Raw genomic sequence first — 17,906 nt, forward strand, 5'->3', positions numbered from 1 at the left:
AAGCAGTTTTTCTGTTTTACACATGCCTGTCGAGAATTGGTGCTTCACCCAAGCAATGGAGTCATGTATTGAAACCTCTAAAACTGTAAGCCAGAATAAACCTTTTCCCTTTATAAGTTGATTAGCTAAAGTATGTTATATTAATGGAAAGAGGACTAAGGCACGTATATATTAAGAAGCTATTGGGGTTAGGAGTGTGGCTTCGGTGGTAGAGTGCCAGCCATTGAGCAAAAGCATCCGTAATGAGTTCTGAGTTTGTCTTAGACAAAAAGGAGAAGAAGAAGAAAAAGAAGAAGAAGGAGGAGGTGGAGGAGGAGGAGGAAGAGGAGGAGGAGGACAAGGAGAAGGAGAAGGAGAAGAAGAAGAAGTTATCTTGGCTGGGATGTAGCTCAGTGGTAGCCCACAAAGGTTCTATTTTGTATTTGTTTGTTTTCTCCTTCAACAATGTGACCAAATACCTGATAGAAACAACTTAAGGGAGGAAAGATTTTATTTTGATTTGCAGTTTCAGAGGGATCAGTCCAATGGATGCTTGGTCTCATACACTTGAGCAGGAGATGGTGGTTTGGGAACATGTTGTGAGGACTTTCTACACTACTGGTAGATAGGAATCAGAGAAAAGAGGATACAGAAAGGGTCCAAAGCAAGATATAGCCCTAAGAACACATTTCCCAATAATACCATCATATTATTAATTCATCAAGGTATTAATTCACTGACGGTGTCAGAGCCTTCACAATTTGTCTCTGGATGAAAGGATCAAGTCCTGCCAATACTGCCAATTTTGAATTTCTAGCCTCCAGATATGATATCATAAATTAATGTTGTTTTAAGACACCATATGTGTTAAAACACATGATATTTGATTTTTGTTTTGGTAAATAAAATTTCCCTAAAATTATATTTAATGAATACTTTAGAAATATTGAAGTGGAACTGGGCGCTGGTAGCTCACAACTATAATCCTAGATACTCAGGAGGCTGAGAGCTGAGGATTGTGGTTCAAAGCCACACCAAGCAGGAAAGTGCATAAGCCTTTTCTTGCCAATTAAGCACCAAAACCAGCCAGAAGTGGAGCTGTGGCTCAAGTGGTAGAGTGCTAGTCTTAAGTAAAAAGGCTCAGGAACAGCATTCAGGCTCTAAGTTCAAGCCCCAGGACAGGCACAAAAAAAAAAAAAAAAAAAGAATTATTGCAGTGGAAGATGCTCATTCAATCATATAGTTCAATGTACTTTAATGAATCATCTGCTCATCTGCTCAAAAAGGATTTAACATGATGAGCCTTATAAAGACTATGAAGAAATATTCAAAAAGATAAGATTAGATGGGCATGGGTGGCTCACACCTATAATCCTTGCTACTAAGGAGGCTGAGATCTGAGGATTGTGGTTCAAAGCCAGCCAGAGCAGGAAAGTCCATGAGACTCATCTCCAATTAACCACCAGAAAAAACCGAAGTGGTGCTGTGGCTCAACTGGTAGAGTGCTCGCCTTGAGCTGAAGAGTTCAGGGATAGCTGCCAGGCCCAGAATTTAAAAAACCCCATAACTGCCAAAAAAAAAAAAAAAAAAAGATTGTAGGTATGTAAGTTAAATGAACACCATAAGTTGCCTAAATCATTAACACTCTCTCTTCCTTTCCTCTGTCTTAACAGAAAAAGCAATATAGCAAAAGTTTTAATAATATTTAAAATACTTTATTTCATTTCTATGGGAGACTTCTCAGGTCTGTTGGAATTTACTTAAGGAAATGATAGAGTCAGACAAGGAAAACAAGACAGAATGCTAAACCTGCCATTATAATCCAAGGGTCTAAGAACACAAGAGTCTAAGGTCTCCCGAATTACCTTGCAGATTAAGTTCCTTCCTGTGCGCCTACCTGTTTACAAAAATCTGTTAAGTTTCTATTTCCCCAACGTTGTACTATTTTCCAGGTGTGACATACAAACTCTCATGCCAGTTGCAACAGTCATTGCGTTGATTCCCCTCCCCCCACAGTTCCCATGGTCCATGAAATATGGCCCATGTAACTGCCCCCTAAAATTTTTGCTTAAATTTCATCCACATCTGTCCATTGCTGCTGCCTCCATTCCTGCTTGGAGCAGCCCAGCTGGCCTGTCCTCCAATAAAACCTTAAGCCTGTATGGGTTGCTCACCTCTCATTTCTTGCAAAGGGAAGATTAAAATCAGGGTAGATTACCTTCATGGAGATAACAAATAGTTAGAAATTGTTTTTGCTAAATTAAAGCCTAGACTCCTTTCTTGGATTCACATGTTAACTGAAAGCTAAATAAAACGACATCCCTGACTCCATTTTGCATCTGTTTCCTTTCAACGGAGTATCTCCTACAATCACCTTGAGTTCTAGGAGTGATAGGACTGATTGACCAAAACTCCCGACCCACCTGCCCAAGGAAGGAACAGCAGAGCTTTCAGGACTGCCACCTGTCCCTGGAGCCGGAGTAATCCTCTCATTGGAACCAGACTGCTCCCCTCAAGTGCTAACAACCATAACAACTTCTCAGAACCTCTTTTAGAACCAGAACTGAAATAATGATCAACCAGACCATATCTTGCCTATTCAATTATACATATCTCTCTCCCCTTGCTGCCCCAGTTCTTTCTCTATTTAAAGCACGAACTGAAACGCTTCCTTTTGCCCCTTCCTATGGTGTGCTTATTCTAAGTAAGTTTCCTCACTCTGTATTCTTCACTACTACTTTTTTCCTTCCTTTTCCCGTTCTTTCTTTCCGTGTGTGTGTGTGTGTGTGTGTGTGTTTGTGTGTATGCTGCTCCTGGGGCTTGAACTCAAAGCCTGAACACTGTCCCTGAGCTTTTGTGCTTGAGGCTAGTGCTCTATCACTTGAGTGACAGCTTCTTTGATACTTGATAAGAGTTTCATGGACTTTCTTGCCCAGGCTAGCTTTGAACTTCAATTCTCAGATTTCAGTCTCCTGAGTAGCTAGGATTACAGGCATGAGCCACCAGTGCCCAGCTTTCTCTGCTGTGCCTAATTTCCTGCACAGCTGATCCCCATGTTTACTCCTGGTCAGAAACCAAAACGAGTGACAAGTAGACCTGGGGAATTAGTATGGAAGAAAATATTTGTTCTTCTTACAAATGCCCACCAGAGGGCATCCTTTCTTGAAGAGGATCTCAAAAAACAAATGGACACAAAGGTTGAACCTGTGGATGGGTGTCAGCCTTCTTCCAGATCCCCAGTGCCTGCTCAATGGAATTATGAACAAAATGACTACAGTGACAGGGATGGAGTCTATGTTCCATCCCCAAATACTTCACTATAATAAGGATGCTCTACCCTGGAGCCACTGTCATATGTCTAACTTGCCAACAGCAAGGATCAATACTGAGTTCCTGATGTGGTGTCATTCTGGAGGCATTTTTAGTGGCAAATGATTCCATTGCAAAACAGATAACTACACTGCTATGCAACAAACTGCTGGGAGAAATTCTGGTATTTCTGAGCAAATGGCATTGACAGCTTTGTTTAAAGATGTTTACAAAGCTGCTTAGGAGCAGGGAGCAGATTTACTTACATTCTGGGGTAATCAAGATAGCACATCTTTCCACACTGGAGATCAGAGTGACAAAAGTGTCTGCCAGGCAGGTGCTGGTGACTCTTGCCTGTAATCCTGGCTACTCAGCAAACTGGGATCTGAGGATCGAGGTTCAAAGACAGCCAAGGCAGGAAAAGTTAATGAGACTCTTATCTCCAATTCCACCCAAGGGCCAGAAGTGGAGTTGTAACTCAAGTGGTAGAGTGCTATTCTTGAGCAAAAAAACTAAGGGACAGCACCAGGCTCTGAGTTCCAGCCTCAGGACTGCCACATACACACACACACACACACACACACACACACACACACACACACACACACACACACGCACAAAACTTCTCCTGTGACTTATAAGACAGATCTATTCCCTGATAAGTATAATAAAATTTTCCTCCAGAGAACACATTCACCTGTAGTCCTTTATGATTGTGACTTTCCTGCTGGTCGCCAGTGCCTGAAATCATACATAGTCAGATTGCTGGAATCTGAGGATCACTATTCAAAGCCAGCCTGGACTGGAAAGTCTGTGAGAATCTTATCTCCAATTAACTTAAAAAAAAAAAGTCTTGAAGTAGAGCTATGGCTTAAGTGGTAGGTGCTAGCCTGGAGTGAAAAAAAGCTCAGGGACAGTACGTAAGCCCTGAGTTCAAGCCTCAAGACTGGCAGAAATAAACTAAGAAAGAACTGTAGGATGGATGATGATTGTATGTATGATTCTTGTCCTATAAAGACAACCTAATGCCAGCATAATAAACGATGGTACTCACTCTGTGAGATGAAAACTGCATATTTTGCCCCCAAGATTCCCTTGAGGAAATATGGTTTGAACTAAGGGCCAGGGCAGTTTGGGGCCTCTGTTAGCAGTTTCCTCAGACCTACCCATCAGGAGCTATTTGAAGGATAGGATAGTTCTCAAGACCAGGAGAGCTCCAGAATTATAGGCTTGACAGCAGGGTGTGTAATCATTTGATATGTACTGACCCTCATAGTTTGGTAAAAGATGATGTATGTATATACATACATATGTATATATGCATATCTATCTACCTACTTACCTACCTACCTATCTATCTCAGCCACTATCAGAGCTATCTTAACCTGATAATGCCAGGACCAGCTTCCAAGTAATTTTCAAGAAACTAACCACTGGGGTAAACTGAAACTCAAAATGACTGTGTTCTACCTGATAAAAGGATTGTATTCCTGTCAGTTGGGACTCAAGAGTTTGGGCCTGTTGTCTTGATAAACCTGAGTTCTCCAACTCTCCAAGTGCTATTAGTTTCTTTATATCACTGATGCTATAATATACACTTAACATCTCTTAAAAAGGAATATGTCTTAAAATTGCTCTTGGACAATTGCTAATGTGTTCAACTTGACTAATAGCAACTTAATGTGTCATCTCTTCAACCATGCTCTCTACTCTATATAATACTACATGAATTGTCTTATTTGTTATTTAGTATTTCCAAAGAGATTATGTTATAATTTGAAATGAAAAGTCTTTGTTTGTGCTGGTACTAGAGCTTGAACTCAGGGCCTGTGTCTCCTGACTGCTGGCATTACAGATGTGTACAACCATGCCCAGCTAATGGTTTGTTTTACAGTTGCTCTCAGACTAGTGTATAGTAATAGTGACTAGTGATGTAATATGGCAATGGTAATAGTAGCTACCATTTATTGAGGGCACTGTTTGCTAATTATTTTTCATTTTTCATTTTCTGTGGGGTCTGGGAGCCTTTGTTTTTTGAAAACTTACTTTAACCTGGTTCTGGGGCTTAAACTCAGGGTCTTTTGCTCTTGCTTGGCTTTCTTTTTTTTTTCCTCTCAAGGTTGGCATTTGCAGCTTTGGCTGGTTAATTGGAGAGAAGATCCCCTAAACTTTCTGCCTGGGCTTTTTTTTTTTTTTTTTTGGTAGGTTATGGGGCTTGAACTCTGTGCCTGGGCAGTATCCCTCAGCTCTTCAACTCAAGGCAAGCGCTCTACCACTTGAGCCACAGTGCCACTTCTGGTTTTCTGAGTGGTTTATTGGAGAGAAGAGTCTGAGTTTCCTGCCTGGTCTGGCCTTGAACTGTGATTCTCAGATCTCAGCCTCCTGAATAGCTAGGATTACTGGCATGAGCCACCAACTCCCCGACTGGTCTTGTTTTATAAGTTGATCTTCAAGATGTCAGTTTTCTGAGGGACTAGGATTACAGGCCTGTCTGAAAATTTACTGTTTTAAGGTCAGATTAAAGACAATTATTTTAGAAGGATTCCCTGATGCACCCTGAGGAAATCTAGCCTATTTGGATCATATACCTTTATCCTGCTTTCTTTGTCTGTGACTAGCAATTTGGGTGTCTGTCTTCCCAGTTAGACTGTGGGAACCTGAGGATAAAAGATGGGTCTCTTAAGCAATTTGGGGTTTCTGTGCCGCTTTTCCCCATTTTTGGGGGGCAGGGAGCTGGGGGAAAAAGGAACAATAGATAATTAACGTTTTGTTCGTTTTATTCTTTTTTTTTTTTGGGTCCGGTCCTGGGGCCTGAGCTCTGGGCCTGGGCGCTGTCCCTCAGCTCTTCAGCTCAAGGCTAGCGCTCTACCACTTGAGCCACAGTGCAACTTCCGGCTTTTTTTTTTCTGCTTATGTGGTGCTGAGGAATCGAACCCAGGGCCTCACGCATGCAAGGCAAGCGCTCTACCACTGAGCCACCTTCCCAGCCCCTCATTTTATTCTTGTAGGTTGTAAAATGACCTTAGATTTATTAACACAACATGTATACAGACTTAAAAATTTTGTTTTGTACTTTTACTGGGGCTTGAACTCAGAGAGTGTCCTTTAGCTCTTTCTCTTTCTTTTCTTCTTCTTTTTTTTCCCCCCTGTAGTTCCCTAGACCTTGAATTCTGGGTCTGGGTGCTGTCCCGAAGCATCTTTTGCTCAAGCACTCTACCTCTAGAGCTACAGCACCACTTCCGGCTTTTTCAGTGATAAACTGGAGATAAGAGTTTCTCAGACTTCCCTGCCGAGGCTGGCTTTGAATCACGATCCTCAGACCTCAGCCTCCTGAGTAGCTACGCCTGATTGCAGGTGGTGTGAGACACCGGGGCCTGGTTGTAGCTTGCTTTTCTGCGCGGTTTCATTCCATTGTGGTCCTGACTTTGTCACCTTTAGGCATTACCTGCGCATTTGAAGGTGATGTCACCTATTCTAGCTGAAGAGCAGTGGTCGGAAGCTTCGTGCCTCGGGTGGGTGGATTCTTCTTTCCACGACATGGCAGCTATCAACGGTTTGCTTCCTTAAAGATTCGGAATACGTACAATCAGGGAACAGGAAAAGGTAACCCTTGGAGGGGCTTACACTAAAGCCGTGCTCAGCGGAGTTCCAAGCAACAACCGCTGGGAATAGAGAGCGTGGGGAATCTCACCTCGGCCTCCTCCCGTTATTTCTCGAGCCGGTCCCGGAAGCCATTCCAGGTTTTGCCTGTAACTCTGGGCCGCACGGCTCCTTCAACCCTTCCCATTCCTCCCACCCGGTTGGCTCGCCAGAGGCCCCGCCCCCTTCGGACTGCGCACGCGTCAGGAATCAGGTGCTGGGGGTGGGCCTCTCTTTCCCGGAAACCCGCGCTGCCTCGTGGGATCTCGGCGTGTTGTTCCGGCCTCTCTTCACCCCGCCTTCCTGGAGTACGGAAGCCGCGAGGGTTCGGTGGCAACCATGGCGGCGCACCTGAAGAAGCGGGTGTATGAGGAGTTCACTAAAGTGGTTCAGGTACGCGCCGACCGGGAAGACGCCAGGACCCACTTAGGGGCGGGGTCTGTTATCCGACCCCGGGCATTTTACCAGGGAAGGTGTCACGGTCCCGCGTGGAGCTCCGCGGAGCTCCGTGGAGGCGGCTCGCGGGTGGGCGTGTTCGGTGGCGGCCGCCGCTAACGCCTCTGTGATTTTCCTCTTCCCCTTCACTTTTGGGGACTCCTGGGCCTCCCCTCCAGGGCCTCACGCATGCTGGGCAGACGTTCTGCACCCGCCCCACTTTAAACGCCAATACTGGGAAGAGACACACAGTCCTTTCCAGTGTGCACACCACCTGCCGCCACGCCAGGCCCGGGTAGGTTTGCATCCTCGGGTTGGGGAGCCGCCCAGGCTCCAGTGCTCCAAACTTCCAGGGACAAGTTGGGATGTCTGCCGAGCGTCATGGTGCTGGAAGAGGGCTCTGGAAAACTCAAGGTCCTGTCCAAACAGGCGAGGGTCACCGGCTTCCCAGGGTTGGTGGCACACCTAGAAAGGAGAGCAGTGCTCTCCTCCGTTGGAGTGAACTTAAAAGACCCGAAGGCCAAGCCCCTGTCAGAATAATCAGTACTCCTGAGTGTTTCTGAAGAAGAGGCTGTTCTCGAAATCATTCTTGTGTTCTGCTTCCTAGCCTTTGTATTCAGACCACTTGGGAGATTTGGTTAGACTGTAGATGCTAACGTATCAGGTGGGGGGATTGAGGCAAGATTCTTCCTAGTTCATCTGTCCTTAGATCCTTAGACTTGTAGAGTAGTGAAGCTTAAACCCATTCAGCAGGAAAAAAGATCCTTAAACACCTCCTTCCTTAATTCAGCAAGATATGAATTAAAAAAAAAAAGTGGTTACTGTGTATCGGCACAATGAAAAGTGTGGGGTTATAAAAATCCAACACACATTAGGGTCTCTGTATTTTGGGTGCTCACTGGTAATAGGGAAGCCAGAACAGTGTATCTATGATTATAGAGGATTGCATGGACAACACAAGTCTTCTGTTCCCTTTGTAAGTCCTTGTCCTAAAAACAATTCCTCAGCCCTTTGTGATATGACCATTTCCCTCTCCAGCCTCATTGTCCCTCCTTCCCTTCTTTCCCTTCTCTTCTTCTCCTCTCCTTCATTTTAGTTACATAAGGAGGGCTTTCATTGTGACATTTCCATACAAATATTATAGTTAATCTCACCCTGCCCATCAGTCTCCTTTACCCCCCCCCTCTCTTTTTTTTTTTTTGGGTCCAGTCGTGGGCGCTGTCCCTCAGCTCTTCAGCTCAAGGCTAGCTCTCTACTACTTGAGCCATAGCGCCACTTTTTTTTTTCTTTTTGCTTATGTGGTGCTGAGGAATCGAACTCATGGCCTCAGGCATGCAAGGCAAGCGCTCTACCACTGAGCCACCTTCCCAGCCCCTCTTTATTTTTTTTGTGCCAGTTCTGGAGCTTGAACTCAAGACCTGGGTGCTGTCCAGGGACAGCACCCGGAACTTTTATGCTCAAAGCTAGCACTCTACCGCTTGAGCCACAGCTCCACTTCAAGCTTTTTTAGTATTTAATTGGAGATAAGAGTATCATTAATGGGGCTGGGAAGGTTGCTCAGTGCTGGAGTGCTCACCTTGCATGCATGAGGTCCTGGCTTAGCACTTCATAAGCAGAAAAAGCCAGAAGTGGAGCTGTGGCTTGAGTAGTAAAGCGCTAGCCTTGAGCCTTGAGCTGAGGGACAGCGTCCAGGCCCAGAGTTCAGGCCCCATGGCCAACCAAAACAAACAAACAAAAAAGAGTGTCATTGATTTTCCTGGCTGACTTCAAACCTAACTCCTCAGCTCTCAGTCTCCTGAGTAGCTATCAGTGCAGGACAACTCTTGCTCCTCCTCCCCAAAAAAGAATTCTACCAAGTTTTATTGTTCTGTTTCATGTGTACAGGCAACCTATTTCCATCATATTCATCATCCTTTACCCCACTTGTTAGCCCAACCTCTTCCCTGTGGTACCTACTACCTCAACAGAGCCTGCTTCTCTATGTGCTGAAGCTACTATTTATTAACAGCTTCCATTGAGATTATATTATCTTCATAGACCGTTGCAGTATATTCATGCTCTGTTTTTTTTTCTCCCCTTCCCCTCATCTACCTGAGTTAGGATTTATGTGTATAAATTTGTGTATATAATAGCTTTGATTAAAAGCTGGCCTTGAGGGGGTGGGAAGGAGGCTCAGTGGTAGAGTGCTTGCCTTGCATGTATGAGGCCCTGGGTTCGATTCCTCAGCACCACATAAGCAGAAAAAAACCCAGAAGTGGCACTGTGGCTCAAGTGGTAGAGCGCTAGCCTTGAGCTAAAGAGCTGAGGGAAAGTGCCTAGGCCCAGGGTTCAGGCCCCACAACCGACAAAAAGAAAGAAAGAAGGAAGGAAAGAAAGAAAGAAAGAAAGGAAGGAATAAAGGAAGGGAAAGAAAAGAAAGCAAGCTGGCCTTGATATACTTGATATTGTTGTTTACTGTCACTTCCTTTCTGTCCAGCATTATTGTTCTTTCTTTCTGGATATCAAGCTTTTCACATCTCTAAAACTTCAAAATTTGTGGCTGGGAAGGTGGCTCAGTGGTAGAGCGTTTGCCTTGCATACCTGAAGACCTGGGTTCGATTCCTCAGCACCACATAAGGAAAAAGCCGGAAGTGGCGCTGTGGCTCAAGTGGTAGAGTGCTATCCTTGAGCTGAAGAGCTGAGGGACAGCGCCCAGGCCCCACGATTGGACCCCCCCCCAAAAAAATAAATAAAACTTCAAAATTTCTATACCTATTTTCTCTTTACATATAATTTTTTCCCTTCTCTTTCTTCCTCCTCTTTATTCTTCCCTCTCCTCTACTTATTTCCCTTTCTCTCTCTCTCTCTCTCTCTCTTTTTAAATGGTGTTGGGACTTGAATTCAGGGGCTTTTGCTTGACATTTTCCACTCATGGCTGGGGCTCTGCCACTTGAGCTATGCCTCCAATTTTGGCTTTTTGCTTATTAATTTGAAATAAGACTTGTCTCTTGAGTTTGTTTGCCTAGGCTAGCTTCAAACTGTAATCCTCAGGTCTCAACTTCCTGAGTAACTAGGTGCAAGCCACTAGCATCTAGCTTTTTTTTTTTTTGGGTCAGTCGTGGGGTTGAACTCTGGGCCTGAGCGCTGTCCCTCAGCTCTTCAGCTCAAGGCGAGCGCTCTACCACTTGAGCCACAGCGCCACTTCCAGTTTTCTGGTTGTTTATTGGCCTGGGCTGGCTTTGAATCGTAATCCTCAGATCTCAGCCTCCTGAGTAGCTAGGACTACAGGCGTGAGCCACCAGTGCCTGGCTAACTTTTTTTAAGTTTGGTGGACTTATCAGTTCTACTTTAAGACCTAATTAAGGGCTGCTGGTGGGGTTCAAGTGGTAGAATACCTAGTGTGTACAAGGCCTAGTTCTAAGCCTAGTACACTGCCAAAACCAAATCAGATCAAACAAAAAAATAAAATAGAAAAAGTCCCAACTGAAACCTCTGCTATACAGATGAATGAGAGAGAACTGATGAGAACTTGTGTGTATTTAGTGCCTATTATGTATACATATGATAAAGACATGATAGATGTGATTTAGGCTTCTCAAATCCTCCCCACCCCCTTTTTTGTTGTTGGTCATGGGGCTTGAACTTGGGGTCTGGGCACTGTCCCTGAGCTCTTTTGCTCAAGGCTAGCACTCTACCACTTTGAGCCACAGTGCCACTTTCAGCTTTCTGTTGGTTAATTGGAGATAAGAATCTTCCTGCCTGGGCTGGCTTTGAATCATGATCCTCAGATCTCAGCCTCCTGAGTAGCTAGGACTACAGACATGAGCCACCAGTACCCAGCTCAAATGCCTATTTGATATAGTATTGGTATGCTATTTTGTAGAAGAAAAGAAGGCCTACTCTTAGCTACTAAGTTGTTTTTGAATATTATTCTTCAGACCCTTCTTTTAACAGTACTCGGGTTTAAACTTGGCCTTGCTTGTTTTTAGTGTGTGTGTGTGTGTGTGTGTGTGTGTGTGTGTGTGTGTGTGTGTGACTTGAACTCAGGGTGTTGGTGCCATCCCTGAGCTTCTTTTTGCTCAAGGCTAGTGCTCTATTACTTGAGCCACAGGACTACTTCTGAGTAGTTTATTGGAGATAAGAATCTCAAGGACTTTTCTGCTTGAGCTGGCTTTGAACCTGGATCTTCAGATCTCAGATCTCAGATCTCCTGAGTAACTAGGTACTGAGCCACCAGCGCCTGGCATTATTATTTTTTAGTGATGCCATACAACATTCCTGGCTAGAATAATCCTAATCTCTTCTACAGACAAAGGTGAATTTATAGGGAGATAACTGCCTAGAACACCAATATGATATATTAACTGATAAGGGAATTTATTGAATATGCATTTATCTTATATTACAATCTCCTCTTTTCTTTTTTTGTTTGTTTCTTTCTTCTTTGTGTATGTTTTATAGCCAAGGCTAGCCTTGAATTCATGATCCTCCTGCCTTAGCTTCCTGAATACTGAGATTACAGACGTGCATTACCATGCTCTTCAGGATCTTGTCGGGGAGGATCTTTTCTGTATGTGCCCATCATTAGCTGATTTAATTTCTGGAGTGATAGACTCTTTTATATGAACTTTTTGGCACAAATTATTTGGAATAGTTCTAGTTATCCTTGGAAGAATATAATCATTCTATTTTCTGTGTGCTCTGATTCAGATGATCTCTAGTGGTAAAAGTGCTATCATCATTCCTATTTTACAAATGCTAAAAGTGAGGTGTATGTCTTAGAACAGAGCTGTAGAGTTGGAATTCAAAGATTACTATGAATTCCAATTCAGGCATTCATTCAGTAAACATTAAGTAGCTAGGTAAAAACTCATTACTGTACATGTTTCCTAGGTACAAGGTAGTATGTCTTTAATTTTCTTCATCAACTATCCTTTTCATAAAGGCAGTACGGGGCTTGGGGTCAAAGTAGTCAGCTGCATTTCTTCCTTCCTTCCTTCCTTCCTTCCTTCCTTCCTTCCTTCCTTCCTTCCTTCCTTCCTTCCTTCCTTCCTTCCTTCCTCCCTCCCTTCCTTCCTTCCTTCCTTCCTTCCTCCCTCCCTTCCTCCCTTCCTCCCTCCCTCCCTCCCTCCCTCCCTCCCTCTCTCTCTCTCTCTCTCTCTTTCTCTTTCTTTCTCTCTTTCTTTTTTTTTCGGTCGTGGGGCTTGAACTCTGGGCCTGGGCGCTGTCCCTCAGCTCTTCAGCTCAAAGCAAGCGCTCTGCCACTTAAGCCACAGCACTACTTCCAGCTTTTTCTGCTTATGTGGTGCTGAGGAATTGAACCCAGGGCTCATGCATGCAAGGCAGGCACACTACCACTGGGCCACCTTCCTAGCCCCTCAGTTCATCTCTTCATCTCAGACATGAAGCATCTATTAAAACCTTGCCAGTGTGATTGTAATGTGTGGCTCAGTTTCAGTTCTGTTATCTCCAGACAGAAGTTTCTGCCTGATACTGTGAGAGTTCTTTATATCTTCTGACGATAAGTCCGATATATGATGTGCAGATATTTTCCCCAATCTATAGATTTTCTTTTCATCTTCTTTTCTTTTTGGTCAGTCATGGGGCTTGAACTCTGGGCTTGAGCGCTGTCCCTGTACTCTTCAGCTCAAGGCAAGTGCTCTACCTCTTGAACCACAGTGCCGGTTTTTGAGTAGGTTATTGGAGATAAGAGTCTCAGGGACTTTCCTGCCCAGGCTGGCTTGAACTGCGATCCTCAGATCTCAGCCTCCTGAGTAGCTAGGATTACAGGCATGTGAGCCACTGGCCCTCGTCTTCATATTATTTTCTTTATAATCTTTAATTGTACAAAAGGGATTCCAATCAGCATGTCATTTTATGAATACATTCATCTTGCTCAGTATTTCCATCATCTTATCAGAGGTGAGGGAGGATGTGCCCTGACAGAAGCCAGTGTGATGCAGTTGGGACAGGAGAAAAGAATACAGAGAAACAGCTGGAATTTACAAAACAGTTCAAGGATTTTGACATTTATTCAAAGAGCCACTTGTAAAACACTGTGTGTGTGTGTGTGTGTGTGTGTGTGTGTGTGTGTGTGTGTGTGTGTAAAACACTGTGTGTGTGTGTGTAAAACACTGTGTGTGTGTGTGTGTGTGTGTGTGTGTGTGTGTGTGCTGGTGCTGGTGCTGGTGCTGGTGCTGGGTTTGGGGCTTGAACTCAGAGTCTCTGTACTGTCTCTCAGCTTTTGTGCTCAAGGCTAGTGCTCTACCATTTGAACCATAGCTCCACTTCCAACTTTTTGGTGATTAATTGGAGATAAGAGTCTCATTGATTTTCTTTTTTTTTTTTTTGGGTCCGGTTGTGGGGCCTGAACTCTGGGCCTGGGTGCTATCCCTCAGCTCTTCAGCTCAAGGCTAGCGCTCTACCACTTGAGCCACAGCACCACTTCCGGCTTTTTTCTTTTTGCTTATGTGGTGCTGAGGAATCGAACCCATGGCCTCTGGCATGCAAGGTATGCGCTCTACCACTGAGCCACCTTCCCAGCCCTCATTGACTTTCTTGAGTGGACTAGCTTTGAGCCTTAGTCCTCAGATCTCAGCTTCCTAAATAGCTAGGATTACAGGTGTGAGCTGTTGGCACCTGGCTTCCTATCCTCATTTTGAGGTGTAGTCTTGCTACGCTTCCTGTGTTTTTCTCAGGCTTTCAGAATCAAGTGATCCTTTTGCCCCCACCTCAGCCTTCTCAGTGCTGGGATTATAGACACATACCATTGTGTCCTGATAGTTCTTTTTTATAGAATGGAGTAGATTTTTTTTTAACTGGTCCTGGGCCTTGGACCTGGGTGCTGCCTTAACTCCTTCTGATCAAGGCTAGCTAGAGTAGATCATTTGTGTGCCCTCTTAACCTTAAAGCTATCACAGTATTCAGAGATGGTGGGACTGTATTGCAGAGAGAGAAACTGAGACAGAAAGTCAGTGATTTGCCTTAAGTTGGACGAGCTAATTTTGAAAGGCAAAGTTATTACTAAGCCCTGATGCCAATGTTCTTTTTCTAGTTTAAAATACTGTTTTTCCTAAGATGGTTAGCTATAATCTTTTTTTTTTTTTTGGGTCCTGTTGTGGGGCCTGAACTCTGGGCCTGGGCGCTGTCCCTCAGCTCTTCAGTTCAAGGCTAGCGCTCTACCACTTGAACCACAGTGCCACTTCCGGCTTTTTTCTTTTTGCTTATGTGGTACTGAGGAATTAAACCCAGGGCCTAATGCATGCAAAGCAAGCGCTCTACCACTGAGCCACCTTCCCAGCCCCTAAATATATTTTTGTTATACAGAAAAATTATTTTCAGCAAATGAGGCAGACTTAAATCGGCAGACTCTGTTTTCAGGTTGGCATGTCTTACCTTTTGTATTGTGTTACAGCAGCAGCAGGAGGAAATTGCTACTAAGAAACTTCGACTTACAAAACCAAGTAAGTCGGCAGCACTGCACATAGACCTCTGTAAAGCAACCTCCCCGGCCGATGCTCTGCAGTACCTTCTTCAGTTTGCCAGAAAGCCTGTGGAGGCAGAAAGTGTGGAGGGAGTAGTCAGGATTCTCTTGGAACATTATTACAAGGTAAGAAGATCTTAAGGACCTGATGGGATTGTGTATAAGAACTGTGTTGGATTTGCTGAAGGGGTTAATGTTATAAATAAATATTAAAGAATATTTAACAGACTTTTACAATGATTGTTTTCCTTGAGATTCGCAATACAGAGGTAAAACAAGAAAATGCTGTCCTGAGAAACCTATGATATACCAGATGTACGTGTATCTCAGTACTGTGAGCTCAGTATGTACTGAGTGCAGTGGGAGCTCAAAAGAGGAGTTAAATCAGACTAGATGCCACTGTAGCCAGATTCTTTTCTAGAATGTATTTTAGCTTGCTGTTTCTGTTGTAATATGAGGAACTAATTATGTACCTAATGGTAGTAGCCCTCTTTTTTCGTTGAAATAGCCTTGCCATGTAGTCCAGGATAGTTTCAAATTTGGAATTCTTCTGCCTCAGATTCCTAAGTGCTGGAATGACAGTCATGTACCACCATGTCTAGCTTCCCTTTGTTGAGATGTAGTTTTACCCAAGGTAAACTTTTTTGCTTAGGCTGAGAACTTCATCCTTCAATTTCTATGTTCCAAATAACTAGGTTCGCTCACCCCTTCCTGTCCCTTCTTTCCCCTTTTCCCTTTCCCTTCCCTTCTGCCTTCCCTTTCCCCTCCCTCCTTCCCTCCCTCCCTCTCTCCCTCCCTCCCTCCCTCCCTCCCTTCCTTCCTTCCTTCCTCCCTCCCTCCCTTCCTTCCTCCCTTCCCTCCCTTCCCTCCTTCCTTTCCTTCTCTTCTTTCTCCCGTCCCTTCCTCCCTCCCTCCTTCAACTTCTCCTTCATTCGCACTCTTCCTTCTCTGTTTCTCTCCTTTCCTTTCTCTCCTCCTCTCTTCTACTTTTCGCTCTCCACCCCTCACTTCCCCTTCCTTACTCTTCTCTTTTTCCTCTCATTTTGCCAAATTTATTCTTTTTTTTTCTGCTGGAAAAATTAAGATTATTAATGTTTTTTCTCTCACTAGACCCACGATTATATATATAAAAAAGAAACATCTTTTTGAAAAAAAACCATTACTGCCTAACCACTAGAATAAAACAAAATAATATGTCATCTTAGTCCATATTGAGCTAGGTGTTGGTGGTTCACTCTTATTATCCTAGCTACTCAGGAAGCTGAGATCTGGAAGATTACTTTTTGAGGCCAGCCTAGTCAGAAAAATCCACTAGACTCTATCTCCAAAATAATCAGCAAAAACTAGGGCTGGAGATAGGGCATAAGTGGCAAAGTACCAGGGGAGGAAGCAAACTGGGTTTGAACCCCAGTACTGCCAAAAATAAAATATAGCAAAGTAAAGTAAAACTAGTTCATGTTGAGACTTCTCTGGTTCTCAAAATTTAAAAAAAAAAAAAAAAAAAAAATGTGGTACTGGAGATTGTATCCATGGTCTCTTCAATTGCTAGGCAGTCTCTATCACTTTCCCCAGACCTTTTGTTTTTATTTTATTTTGCAATAGGGTGACTTTACTTGGGTGGGGCTTAAAGTCAACCCTTCTGCCTTTGTTTCCCAAATTGCTGGGAAGTCTAGTGTGTGCCACCATACCTGGATTCTTCTTATTGTTGATATGTCAACTTAGAATGCAAATCAGGCCTGTTTAATGGCATCGATATTATGAGTCTCGTTTTCTGAATATGTTTATTCCTTGGAGGTTAACTTGCTTCTTTGACCCCTATATTTGCTACAAACTGGAAAGTTAGATGTATAGATTTTGTTAAATTCAAGTTAAGCATATTTTTGAGAATTGTAAGGGTATTTTATGAGGCTGGGCACTGGTGGCTTATGTCTATAATCTTAGCTACGTAGGAGGCTGAGACCTGAGATTTGAAGCCAGCCTGGGCAGGAAAGTCCATGTAACCTTGAACAACAAAAAAAAAATTCCAGGGACAAGGCCCAGGCCTTGAAGTCAAGCCCCAGGACTGGTACATTAAGAAAAAAAAATTATGATGTTTATTTGTATTTCATAGTGAACCTGTTAGGATGTATGTAATATCTTGATGTCTTGTAAAACTCAGTCTCTATAAATGATATTTGAATGTATTCATTCACTTTATCTTTAATTTCTAACATAAAAAATCTCCCTTATATATGTAATGTTCTATTTTAATCAGAATGGGTGGACTTTTCCAACTGTAGCTTTTCACATGATATTTATTCTGCCACTACCCTGGGGCCTGGTCAGCCATTTTCCCAAAGCATATCACCTTTCTGCCTTCCTCTCTCCCACCTTCCCTCCTTCTTCCCCTTCCTTCTTCCTTCTTAAAATTTTCTCCCAGATATATTTTAATAAAAATCAAATATATCCAAGAAATACCCACTGCATGCCTGTTAATCAAAGAGAACCATAACAAAAGAAAATGTATTATATAATTGAAAGGAAAAGAAGTTGGAAGCTGGCTGCTGGTGGCTCTTGCCTGTAATCCTAGCTACTCAGGAGGTTGAGATCTGAGGATTGTGGTTTAAAGCCAGCCCTGGCAAAAAAATTCCCCATGAAACTCTTTATCTCCAGTTAACCATTCAAAAATTGGAAGTGGAGCAGTGATTCAAAGTGGAAATGGGCTAGCCTTGAGCAAAAGAACTCAAGGGGTAGCTCAGGGATAGTACCTGGGCCCTGAGTTCAAATCCCATGACCGATTTAAAAAAAGAAGAAAGTTGCAGACACTCAAGCTCATCAGCTACATCCAATGTTAAAAGTCACATTCCTTTTTTTTTTTTTGTAGGTCGTGGGGCTTGAACTCTGGGCCTGGGCGCTGTGCCTCAGCTCTTCAGCTCAAGGCGAGTGCTCTACCACTTGAGCTACAGCGCTACTTCTGGTTTTCTGGTGGTTTACTGGAGATAGGTGGCTCACAGTCTTTCCTGCCTGGGCTGGCTTTGAACCACGATCCTCAGATCTCAGCCTCCTGAGTAACTAGGATTATAGGCATGAGCTACCAGCGCCC

The 17,906-nt window shown here is 43.7% G+C and overlaps 1 protein-coding gene across 2 annotated transcripts in view; it reads left to right on the plus strand.

The window, feature by feature from the left end:
• The first annotated feature begins 7,209 nt into the window (after nucleotides 1-7,209).
• Nucleotides 7,210-17,906, plus strand: part of Ints4 (integrator complex subunit 4) — a 123,448-nt gene continuing 112,751 nt past the window's right edge. The window contains exons 1-2 of one of the 2 annotated variants that reach the window (XM_042688822.1): nucleotides 7,210-7,320; nucleotides 14,756-14,950. In XM_042688822.1, coding sequence (XP_042544756.1) covers nucleotides 7,267-7,320; nucleotides 14,756-14,950 — 249 coding nt within the window. In that variant the 5' untranslated portion in view covers nucleotides 7,210-7,266. The remainder of the gene's footprint in view (nucleotides 7,321-14,755; nucleotides 14,951-17,906) is intronic. The other variant, XM_042688828.1, reaches the window with a different exon arrangement.

The sequence above is a fragment of the Dipodomys spectabilis genome, unplaced genomic scaffold (genome assembly GCF_019054845.1).
Source record: "Dipodomys spectabilis isolate Male_0828 unplaced genomic scaffold, ASM1905484v1 ptg000003l, whole genome shotgun sequence".
Taxonomy (NCBI): domain Eukaryota; kingdom Metazoa; phylum Chordata; class Mammalia; order Rodentia; family Heteromyidae; genus Dipodomys; species Dipodomys spectabilis.